This window comes from Phaenicophaeus curvirostris, chromosome 8, assembly GCF_032191515.1.
Source record: "Phaenicophaeus curvirostris isolate KB17595 chromosome 8, BPBGC_Pcur_1.0, whole genome shotgun sequence".
In the NCBI taxonomy this organism is placed as follows: Eukaryota; Metazoa; Chordata; class Aves; order Cuculiformes; family Cuculidae; genus Phaenicophaeus; species Phaenicophaeus curvirostris.
In genome coordinates, this window is record NC_091399.1 from 29,831,980 (window position 1) to 29,846,477 (window position 14,498).

General features: G+C 48.1%; 1 protein-coding gene across 1 annotated transcript; it reads left to right on the forward strand.

Moving 5' to 3' along the window:
- Nucleotides 1–6,443: 6,443 nt before the first annotated feature.
- Nucleotides 6,444–13,230, forward strand: LOC138723701 (cytochrome P450 4B1-like). The gene is made up of 12 exons (XM_069863041.1): nt 6,444–6,771; nt 7,530–7,671; nt 8,354–8,398; nt 8,588–8,715; nt 9,133–9,257; nt 9,345–9,496; nt 9,704–9,810; nt 10,415–10,605; nt 10,853–10,986; nt 11,449–11,513; nt 12,244–12,326; nt 13,039–13,230. Exons 1-12 carry the CDS (start codon nt 6,586–6,588, stop codon nt 13,205–13,207), a joined length of 1,527 nt encoding a protein of 508 aa, XP_069719142.1. The 5' UTR covers nt 6,444–6,585; the 3' UTR covers nt 13,208–13,230.
- Nucleotides 13,231–14,498: the final 1,268 nt, after the last annotated feature.

Consider the following 14,498-nt stretch of genomic DNA (forward strand, 5'->3'; position numbering starts at 1 on the left):
TTTTGCCAGCCTCAGATGTCCAGAAGGTGAAGCCAAGGCTCTGTCCACCCTGCCAGCCTCTCCAGACCACTCTGGCCACCAGGAGACTCTTGTAGCTGCTGCTTCATGCCGAGATCTTCTTTCAGAGGCTCTTTACTTCAATTGGAATGCCTGGGAGCAACAGGGCTGTAGGTTCTCCTGGTGCTAAGCAGACAGTTTCTGGCCTTCTCCTAGTCCCTTATGATGTCCTCGTTCACTTTTCTCCATCTGCAGCTCTGTGGACACACTACTTTCTCTTTTGAACATCAACCTGTTTCTTGCCCTGCAAAACCCCATGAGTTCTCTTCCCCAGGCCGTTGCTGAAGGGTGTTACACCAAATGTTCTGACCCAGAAATGTGCTGGCCCAGAAAGCCAACCGTATCCTGTTTTCATCAAAAGAATTGTGACCAGCAGGTTGAGAAAGATCATAGAATCATAGAATCATAGAATCATAGAATAACCAGGTTGGAAGAGACCCGCCAGATCATTGAGTCCAACCATTCCTATCAAACACTAAACCATGCCCCTCAGCACCTCGTCCACTCGTGCCTTAAACACCTCCAGGGAAGGTGAATCAAACCCCTCCCTGGGCAGCCTCTGCCAGTGCCCAATGACCCTTTCTGTGAAGAATTTTTTCCTAATGTCCAGCCTAAATCTCCCCCGGTGGAGCTTGAGGCCATTCCCTCTCATCCTGTCCCCTGTCACTTGGGAGAAGAGCCCAGCTCCCTCCTCTCCACAACCTCCTTCCACGTAGTTGTAGAGAGCAATGAGGTCTGCCCTCAGCCTCCTCTTCTCCAGGCTAAACACCCCCAGCTCTCTCAGCCGTTCCTCATAAGGCCTGTTCTCCAGCCCCTTCCCCAGCTTCGTTGCTCTTCTCTGGACTCGCTCCAGAGCCTCAACATCCTTCTTGTGGTGAGGGGCCCAGAACTGAACACAGGATTTGAGGAGCGGTCTCACCAGTGCCGAGTACAGAGGGAGAATAACCTCCCTGGACCTGCTGGCCACGCCGTGTCTGATCCAAGCCAAGATGCCATTGGCCTTCTTGGCCACCTGGGCCACTGCTGGCTCATGTTCAGTCACTGTCAACCAACACCCCCAGGTCCCTCTCCTCCAGGCAGCTTTCTAGCCAGACTTCTCCCAGTCTGTAGCTGCACAGGGTTGTTGTGCCCCAAGTGCAGGACCCGGCATTTGGCCTTGTTAAACCTCATGCCATTGGACTCTGCCCAGTGGTCCAGCCTGTTCAGATCCCTTTGCAGAGCATGACAATTCTTTCTCTCTATGCTGTTCTCATGAGAACCCAGCTGGAGTCCTCTATTCAATTCTGAGGCCCTCAGCACAGAAAAGACACGGATCTGTTAGAATGAGTCCAGAGGAGGCCATGAAGATGATCTGAGGGCTGGAGAACCTCCCAAACAAGGTCAGGCTGAGAGAGTTGGGGTTGCCCAGGCTGAAGAAGAGAAGGCTCTGGGGAGACCTCATAGCAGCCTTCCAGTAATTAAGGTGACTACAGGAAAGCTGGGGAGGTACTCTGTATCAGGGAATGCAGGGATAGGGTGAAGGGTAACAGCTTTAAGCTGAAAGAGGGGATATTTAGATTCAGATATTAGGAAGAAAGATTTTCCTGTGAGGGTGGTGAGGCCCTGGCCCAGGTTGCCCAGAGAAGTTGTGGCTGCCCCATCCGTGGAGCTGCTCAGGTTGTATGAGGCTTTGAGCAACCCATGGGAGGTGTTCTTGCCCGTGGCAGGGGGTTGGAAGTGGATGATCTTTTAACTCAAACCACACTTTAATCCAAACCATTCTATGATTCATGGCCCTGCTTGCCATGAAATCTGTGAGAAAGGCCTTTCTCTCCCCTCTGCCAGTGAAACATAAAAAGTAGAGGCTGGAGGCTGGATGAGGCAGCCAATTTTACTATTAATCAAGCTCAGATTCTTGTTCCAAATCCTAATAAATGTGGATTTTGCCACTCTGTCCCCCATCAGCTCACCTGACCTTCATGACAGCCCATATCCCCTTGGCTCCATGCTCAGCTGTTGTTACTGGTTATTAAATAACTGTCAGGAACCAGATGGGTAAAAATCCACCCTTCTCAGTAATCCATGGCCAAACCCACTGCCCAGGGACTTTGTCACTGGTGAGAATTTCTGTGTTGTTACAAAAGTTTCATCTAACCACGCCAGTGACTTCACCAGCCTAGCCCCTCCACCTGTGGGTCCTGGGGAATTTCTGAGATATTTTGTAGGTGATTGCTGAAATGTGCCAATCAAATCCAGATTAGACGGTGTAGTTGCCGCAGGACACTCCAAAACATCTCCATCGGTGCTCACTAAAGGCTCAACCCCCAGTTCTACCTGTGTTCCTTAAGTAGACTTAGTAAGGCACCCAACTACACAACACTGTTGGATGTATTAACGTACTGAAGGTCTTCACATGAGGTTCCCACAGTAGCATTCCCACCTTCCAATATTCTCAGCTCTGTGGAGCTCCTCTTCTCCTCCCTCCTACACATAGTCATGGGCAAGGCCAGAGGAGAGGGTAGATGTTTACAGACTGTTCCCTAGAGAGGGCATCTGAAAGAGCCTAAATACCATTTTAGATCTTGTTTGGAGGGGTGAAAAGCCTAGAGGAAGGACAGATTTACAGCAGAGCCCATGATGCATTGGATATGGCCAAGGGGTCACTTGTAACACTCACCACCTGAGGGATTAACTTCCAGATTAATCCCAAGCATTATTACAGACTTGTCTGAACTCTTTCCGTAACCTCATCTGAAAATGAAAGTGCATGGTAACATTTCTCTTCTCACACCCTTTGCCTCCTCAGTCTGTTTGTGTCAGTGACACATTTTGAAGGCAGCTTGTGGGGCCATAGAAGTGGCTTAGACAGCCCAAAAGTGGCTCCTAGTGCTGCTTGTCCATCCTTCTCCTCCTCAGGCAGGCAAGAAGCATCAGCAGGAACCATCTGACCAACTGCATCCCCCACACTTCCCAGCCATCTGGCCAAGGAGCCAACTGTCCTACCAGCCTGCACCTCCTTCTGAGAATTTCCTAACCTGTTAGGCTGCAGCCTTCTGTGTCCTAAAGAACAACCTTCACTCTCCTCTGAACTTTTGCACAGAACCAGCCAGCTTGGCAGATACACATAATCTCATGCAGGTAGCCAAGTGTGTGAAAAGCTAATGCTGTTCAGTGCCTGCCAGGGATGTTCTGCAAGACAACACATGGAGAGTCAGTGTGATCTTTTAATTTCAAAATTGTTGATGGGCATGGCCCTAATGACTTACCAGGCTCTGTCCCAAAGGATTCAGCATGTCAGCAATGGTGATGGGGAGAAAGCAGGATGAGAAGTGCCAGCCAGAGGATATAACTCCTCCTTCCTCTTCTTCGAGTCTGAAGAACAAGAGGCACCACCTTAAAGTAGGTTACAGGGATCCAATTCAGGGGACAGTCAAGCTGCAGAGCTGTAGAAAAGCACTAAGACAGGGCTCATGCAGCTAAAGCTGAGCCTGAGGAGACATAAGAGATTTTCAGCTGTTGTTGTTGGCTCTTTGTGATACCTCTTCTTGCCATGCTAACAAAAGCCCAGACTACGGACAGCTGTAGTGTTCACTGGGTCCCAACTGAGGAACTTATGCAATCGTTCTTTCTTGGGAAATGCCAAAGAAACTTAGACAACATTAGCAGATTAGCTAATGTGTGTATTCACATGTGTGTATTAGCTAATGTGTGTATTCACATGTGTGTATTAGCTAATGAGTGTATTCACAGCCCAGGACCAGACTAAGAGTAGATCATAGAGTCAACATCTTTCAAGAGAAAAGTGTGTTTCTAGAGCAGTCTTCCACTACCAGCATGAAGAGGTAATGAACAGACCCCTTCTTCAGCCCAAACTTCAGCAGGCATCTGGGCATGCATGGTAGGACCTGGCTTTAGCCAGCTGGCACGCCCAGTGTCTTTTGCACCCTGTCTACCTGCAATAATGTCTCAATGTAAACATTCTCAACCCAACTTATGTGGAAATGTCCAGGCTGCCAACCTCAGGGTGCAACCCCAGAAGTGAACGAGGCACTCTGGAAACATCGTCAGTGCCGAAGCTGGAGGTCACTGTTAGAAACTGCCACTTCCAACACATCATGCCCAAGCATTTGTAAAATATCTTATCACCACCTGAGAACTAGGTGATGATGCATCTGGCAGAGACCACGCACAACACTAGGTAACGTCCACCCAGAAAATCTACAGCTGAACTTTCAAGAGGAGACAGAAGCAATGGGCTGCACAAACATCCCTCCAAGGGAAGAGAAGGTCAAGCCACCTGAATCTGCCAGGTCCCTCTGTGAACTGTTCAGCTGTGAGGCTGAGTGCTTGTCTGTCACTCGGTATCCTCTAGGTGCTTGGTAGGGAGGACAAATCCTCTCCCTCTCAAGGATCTGTCCTCCCAAGAAGAGCTGAGAGCTCAGAGAAGTTGCATGTGAAGATTTCAAGTGCAAGGGGAGTTGCTTTAACACTACTTCTTGAGGAGTGCTGTGCACCACACCTAAGCTCTCCTGCAGCGTGTTGAGTTTTATCTCAAAGAGCAGAGGATGAGCGCGGCTTTCACAGCTGAGCACGTTCCCATGCTACACTTGCACACGCCATGACCTTCAGCCTATTTGCAATATGCAACATATTACAACAGTTGAACAATATATCTACAGCCCCTCACACATCATAGCAGCCAGACACTTTAAATCTCCCTTGGGCTGAAATATAAATGGTACCATCTGTACCTGGGGCTTTGTCTTTGCAATCATTAATTAATGAATAGACCACAACCCAGCCAAGGTAAAAGTTACTTTGCTAACTTCCAGACATTTTTGTGGAGATAGATAATTCCCAGGGAGTGGGTCTTGCAAGACTTTTTAATATATTCTTTCTGTTTAAAAAGTTTAAATATTTTCACTGGGGTTGTGCAGATTTATTTCAATCAGTTATCTCCCTGTCTCCATCTCTACAAAAACAACAGATCTGGACAATGAGTGTTTTTTTCAATGAATTCTCTCTACTAGCAGAAAACATGGGTTTCAGTTGGCCACGGCATAACTTAGACTAAAACCAGAAAGAAAGTGCCCAAACATCAGAAGATCTTTGCCTCAGACGTGTTAAATTGAAGAAAAACATCCACAAAATTCAGCAGCCCCTATGCAGGCCTACAAGAAATCTGGAGAGGGATTTTTTACAAGGGGATGTAGTGATAGGACATGGGGAAATGGCTATAAATTGGAGAGGGGACAATTTAGACTAGATATAAGGAGGAAATTCTTCACAATGAGGGTGGTGAGGCACAGGTTGCCCAGGGAAGTTGTTGCTGATCCATCCCTGGAGGTGTTCAAGGCTAGGTTGGATGAGGCTTTGAGCAGCTTGGTTCAGTAGGAGGTGTCCCTCCCCATGGCTGGGGGTTGGAACTGGATGGGCTTTAAGGTCCCTTCCAACTCAAACCATTCTATGATTCTATGTAGTAGCCCAGCAGCCTACCAGGTCCAGCCCCTGCTGACCCGTTTCATCCTCATAATATGCCAACATCCAAACATGAAATTATTTCAGCACATTTGGGGATGCTCCTTGCCACCCAAGCCATCCCATCTGAGCCATTCCAGGCTTCTATACCCGTGGGTTGTGAGCCCAGGTAACCAGCAGCATCTGCTCAGGGATTGCTAGAAGGGATCCTGCATTGGGACCAGCCAAGCACTGCAATGGAGAGGTAAATGCAATGATGTGGAGGATGGTGAGGTGCTATGTAGACAGAGGAAGGAGAACTCACCAGGACTGTAGAGTGAACGTGACCTTACCATCACACCTCCCTATCAGGTTAGACATGCCCTCAGTATTGCTGTAGCTCATTTTACAGCCCTGCCTCATCTTATCTATTGAACATGTTAATTCTTACAGATAACAGTTTTGTTTCCTAGCTTGTCTACAGCGGGAGCCCTTGGAGAACAGGGCCCCAGTCCCTTGTGTGCTGATTGTTTTAGATCCGTTCTCTTGATTACAGTCCAGCACTGCTTTTACAGCTGAAATCAGGTGGATCCATCCAGCCCAAGTGTTAGGCAGGGGTTCTTCACTTCACACAGATGGGTGAGTGGTTTCCAGACCTGAATTTGGCTGAGGACTGGACAGAACTCAGCAGGAGCTCAAGCCTTGCTACCTCTCACCTGCCCCCTCCTATAGCTTCATCCACCTAGGCAGGGATGACTTCAAGAATTTTCCCTCGCTGCAGGAGTGAACCCCAAGACAGTAGCAAATACTTAACAAACAGGTTGTTTGTTAACAAGCCACCTCCATCCACAGGTTGCTGCAATCAGGTCAAAGGGTGAGTGGGGTGCCAGCCAATTTGACATGTTGTTTACTGGGACTTTCCTGCTGCTATAAATTGCTGCCAGCAAGTGTTTCACCAGGATCAGCTTCATCAGAGCAGGAGGGAGAGGATTTTTACCTGCGCATAGCTCTCCACCAGGCACAGGTGTGAGAGGAGCAGGATAGGAACAGGCAGGAGAAGGCAGTATCAGGCATCCTGGACACAGGGCCGGCATGGCAACCCTTATGGACAACATAGTCAGACCTTCTGCTGTCATGTTGCAGCTGTCTGTGGTGCTTGGTGTCATCTTCGTGTTGTTGAAAGTGGCCCAATTCTACCAGGAGAGGAGGAAAGTCATCAGTGCTCTGAAGGCATTCCCTGGTCCCCCAAAACACTGGCTTTATGGCCACAATCATCTGGTAAGGAGGGAGCAGGGCTCGGTCAGGGTGGGTTTGCCAAGACATCAGTCAGGATGAGAGGAAACTGTGGGTGGAGTGTGCATGTTCCTTGCTGGTGTCCCTTCCTACAGGAGAGGACCTCTGCAAAAGGAGTGCCAAGATGTTTGCCTAGATATGAAATATACATCATTTTGGTAAAAAAACAGAGCTATATTGTTTGTAATAATATGCTTAAATATGCATTAGGGTGATTTCTGGGAATTTAATGACTTTATTAGAATATGAGCAACCATAAAATGTCTGTCCTGCGTTAAACCTTCTACCAAGAGTCTCTCCCCCTGCAGCCACTTAAGAAGACAGGGCCACAAAAGCAGGGCATTTTAATGCAGTTATTTTCACCGTTGAAGAAGCTTTCGCAGTGCACTGTTGAGTTCAGAGAATAGGTGTATAATAGCCTTGGTCAGGTCGCTCTAATGTCAGGCTGTACTAAGGTGGCTCGACTGTAGATGGACCCCAGCTAGGAACTTTCCATGGAGCTGCCTTGTGCTGCAGGGACACAGTGGCTCAGGCAGCTTTGCCACCTGTTCACAGTCCCTTTGCCATGTGCAGCATCCCCTCCATCTGCAGCATGGAAAGACCTCCATGGCAAGTCTCTCCTCATTTCCCAGGAGAGGACATCAGCATGTGCTTACATTGTGAGGGCAAGTATAGCCTCTCCTTTCCCTAGCAAATCCCTCTTTTTCTGCCTGAATTCAGCCCCTACTTAACTGTCGTTGCAGATAAATTCCACTAATGTATTAAATCAGCTGGTGTCATGGGGACAAGAATACCCCTATGCCTTTCCCAGATGGTTTGGACCAGCCCTGTCTTCTCTAATAGTCCATCATCCTGAATATGCCAAAATCATACTTGGCCAAACAGGTAAGTCTCTACATCTAGTTTTGAGAAGTCAAATTCTTGACACTTCCCAATGGAGGAAATTATGGGAGACTTGCCTGGAGTCTTCCCTCTGCCAGCTTCCTTCACAGCTACTGCAATTCCTCCTCCGGTCCCATTCACAAACTCCCACCTCACCCCAGTTCTTATGGGCAGTTTGTGTTCTCATGCAAACAGTGGCCACGTGCTTGTTCCTCCCACTCCACTGTCTCTGTTATCATTGGTCTTACTGTCTTGTGTGGCATCTACCACCAAAATATCTCTGTTTCCCAGTAAACCCAGCGATGCGGATTAGGCTGGCATGGCAATGGCTCTCAGAAGACATCTTAAGTCTTCCCCTCTGCTCGTTTCTGTGGAGCATGATGTCTGTCCAGTAACTCCTATCCACTGTTCTCAACTCTGAGATGTGCCATGGCCACTTCTGTTCTGCACATATTTCTTGTTACACCTTTCTCTGGTTTCTCATGTCCGTTGAGGGCATATTTTTAGGAGACCGCTTGTAAACTCTACTTCTAGTGTCAGAGTATTCTACATAATGAAATGAGCCTAATTCTACACAGTGATTTAGGGAACGGATTCTAATACAAGTTTATCATGGATTTTCCTTGTTTGTTTTGTTGAATTCGTTAGTCATTCATACTATTCTGGTGACTATTTTGTTTTACAGATCGCAAGCCCAAAATTCCCTACAAATTCTTTGTTCCTTGGATTGGTAAGTCATTCTTTTCCATTATCTCTCTCAGCTGTATTGCACATTTCAACAGCTTCCCTTGTCTTCCTTTATTTTGCTTTCTTCCATTCTAAAACCAGAGCTTTCAAATGAGAGGGTTTGTCTGAGCGTGAGCTCAGAGTGCACTTTTGCAATCAGTGCTGATTGCACTTTTGCTCTTTCTGTCTCCAGGGCAGGGCCTGTTGATCTTGGATGGAACCAAATGGTTCCAGCATCGGAAGCTTCTCACCCCAGCTTTTCATTATGACGTGCTGAAATCTTACGTGGCCCTGATGTCAGACTCAGTCAAAGTGATGCTGGTAGGAATCGCCACTCCTGCTACTCTTACTTTTCAGCTGTGTGCTAGCAAAAATAAGCAGGTCTGGGAATGACTGAGGGAAAGAGACTAGACTTAGACAATTCCTAGAGTTTCACTGAACTTTTTTTGGATAGTTTTGATGTTCTGAAGTTGCTCTCCTCCCCTTCCTCTGGCCATTCCACTTATTTAATCTTTCATCTGCTTTCTAATAAAATCAACCACTGCTAGAATATCCTTTCCTATCCAAATAATGGTAAAACTGCAAAAAGAAATGCACAGAAGGGTTTGATTAGATTCACAGAATATGTGGTGAACCACAACCTCTGCTTGCAGAAAAGAAAGTGACAAAAGGGACAGAAAAATATGAGCTGATTGTAGATGGTAGTCGGTCACTCCTTATCCCTATCTTCACCACTAGGATAAATGGGAGAAGAGGAACCTAGAGCAGAACTCAGTGGAGCTCTTTCAAGATGTCAGCTTGATGACACTAGACAGCATCATGAAATGTGCCTTCAGTTATAACAGCAACTGTCAGACTCAGAGGTCAGTACCTGAACTTTCTCATTCTGGGGAAGGAAGCACACCTGTGCCCCGACTTGTGTTGCTAACATCAGCTTGGTCTCCTCACAGCAACTCAGACTATTATATCAGAGCTGTTTATGACCTGAGCTACCTTACGACCATGAGATTACAGACTTTTTCTTACAAGGATATCTTCTATGACTTGACTCGCAAAGGCCGTGAGTTTCGGGATGCCTGCAAGCTGGCCCATACCCACACAGGTAATTTTCCCCCTTTCTCCCCAGCCCTCTCTCTCACCTGAACCTCTCCTCCACTTGCAGCTGGAGCAGCTTAGAGCAGGGTTGCAGCATGCACTGACCAGAAGGTTACACATTAAACAGAGTCCAAGCTGCTGGCTGAGCAGACAAGTACATGGACTCTCTGGAGGGGCAGGACAAATCTAATGCATTCATCATTCTCCTGTGTAGATAAGGTAATAAAAGAAAGGAAGATGTTGCTCTCCAGTGAGAAGGAACTTGACAAGATCCAGAAGAAGAGGCACCTGGATTTCCTAGACATTCTTCTTTGTACCAAGGTGAGTGTAGGAAATAGTTGCATCGAGTGCCAAAGAACGTATCTGCATGGCACTGAGGAGGCATCAGCAAGGAGCTCATCATGCCTTCATGGAGTTACTGGCAACACCTTCCACATCTAGAATTCTTGGCTCAGGGAAAGGTGGATTGAAAGGAAAGGAAATAAAAATGTGTGAGATGCAGTGATTGAACCTAAAAATCTCAGACAGAGTTTCATCTTCATTGTTCATTTTCATGGAGCACATTAATGGTCCAAAACAAGTGATGTGTCAGAAACTAGAGAAGAATGAGATTTTTTTTTGTAAGGTTACAAGGAGATCACCTTGGCTGTAGTCTTCTTAAGAGTTTTTATTTCTTACCTTCTGTAATTTGGGGTCTGGTATCCCACCAAAGCCCAACACTGCAACTCAGAGCTGGCTGTCAGTGGGTCTGACTGTTCTCATGTGCATTGGATATATGTTCTACTGGCTAACCTCCTGATGTATGGGGAGGTACAGGAGACACCAATTGGGCCCTTCTTCTTCAGCATCTGTGGTTATTTTTATGCCCAAAGAGTCAAGCCCAATTAATGGGCACTTGAGAATGAAACACTCTCCTCTTTGATAGGATGCAAATGGAATTGGGCTGTCTGATGAGGACCTGCGTGCCGAAGTGGACACATTCATGTTTGCAGGTCATGATACCACAGCCAGTGGTATCTCCTGGCTCTTGTACTGCCTGTCGTTATATCCACAATACCAGCAACGGTGCAGGGAGGAGATCCAGGGGATCTTGGGAGACCGAGATACCATTGAGTGGTGAGCTAGAACTTCTTATTTCTTTCCTTTGAAGTTATCCTGAGAAGGAAACTTCATCCAACTTAGACTGCATCTGTATTGGGGAATACTGTGTTTCATGTAGCAATGTTGGTGGCAAAGTGAGGACTAAGAGAAGAAAAAACCCCAACAGAAGATGGGAAATTTGGCAGTCCAGCCAAACCAGTGTGAAGCTGGTGTCCTCATTGCTGTCAGTCAAACACAGCCTGATCCCCCGATTTGCTTTCAGGGAGGACCTTGGGAAGATGACTTTTACCACAATGTGCATCAAAGAGAGCTTGCGCCTGTTCCCACCAGCTCCTTCTGTGTCCCGATACCTCTCTAAACCCGTCACATTTCCTGATGGACGCAGCTTGCCGGCAGGTCTGTTGAGTTTGTTCATCCTTCATGCTGCTGTCCATGACAAGTGGGGGCATCCTTGCTAGAGCTGCTGTGTGGAGGGGCTGGTGGGGCTTCCAGCCTCTCTTCTCTCTCCAAAGGGCTGTTCAGGGCCACCACAGCCTGCTGTCACAGCGAGCCTGGACGGGTGTCCAGAGAGAGTCCAAGGACATGCTATGGGGCTCTGGGATGTTCACAGAGCTCAAAGAGCACCTGCAAAGTGTTGAACCTGGCCAAGAGTGAAAGTTCATCCACTGATACCAAAATGGGGCCCCAGCTCTGAGACCATTGTTCCTTCCATGTGAGGATTTCAAGAGGTGACCTGCCTGAACAGGCTGAGCCAAGTCTGCAATAGCCCCTGTAGAGCCCAGGGAAGGAGAGCATCCCACAAACACTTCTCCTGGGTCTTCACTCTGTCATGAGCTTTTTCACACTTTTCTTTTCCAGGCTGCCAGGTCGCTGTGAACATATTCGCTATTCACAGGAACCGGGATGTGTGGGATAACCCAGAGGTATTTTACTTTTCTAACAATAAGAGGCAGATGATCTGAGCCCAGACATCCACTCTTCTTAAACAAGGCATCCTGTGCCTCCATGCCATGTCCCTCCCCACCCTTTTATTCCCACAGTTTATATTTAAATGCAAAGTTCAGTTAAGTTACCAAACAACCCAAAGGCTTTGAACATTACAAAGTGATGAGAAAGGGTAGTTTTCATGCATAGTGACACAGAGATACTCAAACTGCTTTCACCTGCCCTGGACAGAATTATATCTCAGGGTGGCATAAAAAACCCCAAGCCCTCCAGGCAGTGTGCAATTCAAAGCTGATGTCTTAGAGGCTTCAAGGAAAGAAATAGCCAGGAAACCTGAAGGGGAGTTTGCAGCTGCCTCCCTCCAGCAGCTTTCTGGAGATCCAGGATCAGGCATCTTCGGACAGGAGGGAGCCTGACTTGGTTATTACTGCCAAGGATGAGAAAATGCCTGTAAGCATCTTGAGTGCTGTAGTGGATGATCTGGATGTCTCCAAGGGGAAGATCTAGTTGGCCATTAGCATCATCTTCTCCTTGGACATGAGCATCCTCTTCTCACCCACCTGGCTGGCTTTGCAAAGGGATGAACATCAGCTGCAGCTCCTCTGGAGCAGCAAAAGCAAAATCCAGCCCTACCCTGGGGACCAGGGGAACCTGGCGCTGCTCATATCAGAGGCAACTCTGACAAAGTGGCCTTTGCTGCTCCCACAGGTGTATGATCCCCTGAGGTTTTCTCCAGAGAACTCAGCACAGAGGCACTCCCATGCTTTCCTGCCTTTCTCTGCTGGATCCAGGTGGGAGTTTCTTCATTATTCTCCTTCCCCGTAGGCTGCTTCACACAGGAGACCTAGTTTGGAGCTGAGCTTCTGAGGCTAACTCTACACTCAGTGACCATAAGCCAAGTCAGCTTGTCCAGCTCAAGAAGGGTTTCCATAACAATATCTCCACCATATTCCATCAGCTCCAGAGCATTGCCACACCCCATGCTCTATGGTCACTGTAGGGTTTCACATACTTTTCTTGTGGATTTGTGGAGATATTTACATTTTCTGTTGCCTGCACTGGGAACACAGGCTCCCTTGTTTAGAGGTGAATACCCAGCACACCTCAAAGCCAAGCTTGGTGCAGGTCTGTGTGGTTCCCATGATGTATCAACAGATAGATGCAGGGATACTGAATTCTCAGTAACTTGCAAGATGAGATACTCCACATAGAGCCAAAAAGAGCCTTTCTCAGGTATCTGGGGTTTTAGCTGGATCCATGTAGAACTGGTTCTCTCAATCTCAGATCTTTTTTCAGTGCTTATTAATAAAGAACAGCAATACCACATGGCAGAGCTGGACACCTTTTGCTGCAGCATTAGGAAATTATTGGATAAGCTGTGGTGTCATCCTTGCAGCGGCTGGAGGTCCACCAGCACCCCAAAGCTGCTGCTTTGAGAAGCTGGCACAGGGGCTGAGCCCAGCTTGGGGGCTTCAATCAGAACATTTGTCATCTTCTCCCCAGGAACTGCATCGGGCAGCAGTTTGCCATGAACGAGATGAAGATGGCGCTGGCCCTGACCCTGCTCCGCTTCGAGCTCTCCCCCAACCCTTCCAAGCCTCCCACACTTCTTCCACAGGTCATCCTCAGGTCTAGCAATGGGATCCATGTGCATTTGAAGAAGATTCGCTGACCCAGTGGGGTGACAAGTACTTTCCCAAGAACCACCTCCCCCCCAGAGGTTTAAAAGGGTGGCACCAAAGAGACCCACCTTGACTACCTAGGACCTCTTCCACAAAGGGTTTTTGCACACACAAGGGGCTCAGCCTTCACCTCCACAGGATTGTCCACATCCTCTTTATCTCCTCACCTCTAATCTGCCCTTTCATGCTACCTAGTAGGACTTCTGCTGCCTGCCTGTGTATTTGCCCCACTGCCAGTTCCCTGCTTGGGCGCAGCGATGAACAGTGCTGGCGTGTTTTGTACAAGCGTCTTAAAGCCTGGGCACTACCTGAGCACCAAACCCCTGCCCTACCTTCACCCTGGGTGTGCCAGGGCAGGAGATCTCCTCCCTGTAGCAACACAGCCCTCTCTCACATCACCCTTCGGATCATTTCTCCTAATTTGCGCTAAGGCTGGCACTGCGCCTGCCATTACAGAAACAAAGACCAGCAGGTTTTTCTGCCCTAGCACTGAACTTCCTTGAGCTGAGGGTGCTCAGGAGCAAGAACAGAGGCATGACACCAGCTAACAGGGACAAAGCAGTCACTGCCCTCAGAACAGCACCTCTCTGAAATGAGAATAAAGAACCATGAAGATTCTCCCCCAAATGTGGCTTTGGCTTCCTTTTCATTTGTGGGCCAAGAAGGTTCCAAGATGAGTTCTGGCATCACACAGGCAAGTGAGGAAGGGTGCAGCCCTGTGAGTGTTTTCTCAAGTTACACAGACGGGCAGATTTGCCTCTGGCTGAGAATCAGGAGCCTGTTTCCACTCCTCCCACCCCACAGGTCACAGAGCCCTCACCTCTGCCTTTGAGTTTCCGTGGTAAGGAAAGAGGACACTGAGGGGAGACCTCATTGCTCTCTACAACTACCTGGAAGGAGGTTGTGGAGAGGAGGGAGCTGGGCTCTTCTCCCAAGTGACACGGGACAGGACGAGAGGGAATGGCCTCAAGCTCCACCAGGGGAGGTTCAGGCTTGACATCAGGAAAAAACTTTTCATGGAAAGGGTCACTGGGCACTGGAACAGGCTGCCCAGGGAGGTGGTTGAGTCACCTTCCCTGGAGGGGTTTAAGGCACGGGTGGACGAGGTGCTGAGGGACATGGTTTAGTGATTGTTAGGAGTGGTTGGACCCGATGATCCAGTGGGTCCTTTCCAACCTAGTGATTCTATGATTCTATGAAACAACTGAACTGGAATCAAACAAAGCAAAACAGAAATAATTGCGCACACACACCCCATCAAATGCCAGTGACAATAACAAA

Excerpts from the sequence above, each read along its gene's own strand:
- LOC138723701 (XM_069863041.1), top strand. The coding sequence starts at position 6,586 with ATGGCAACCCTTATGGACAACATAGTCAGACCTTCTGCTGTCATGTTG. Across the intron at positions 10,606-10,852 it reads GACCGAGATACCATTGAGTG|GGAGGACCTTGGGAAGATGA; the intron begins GTGAGCTAGAAC and ends ATTTGCTTTCAG. Across the intron at positions 10,987-11,448 it reads TGGACGCAGCTTGCCGGCAG|GCTGCCAGGTCGCTGTGAAC; the intron begins GTCTGTTGAGTT and ends TTTCTTTTCCAG.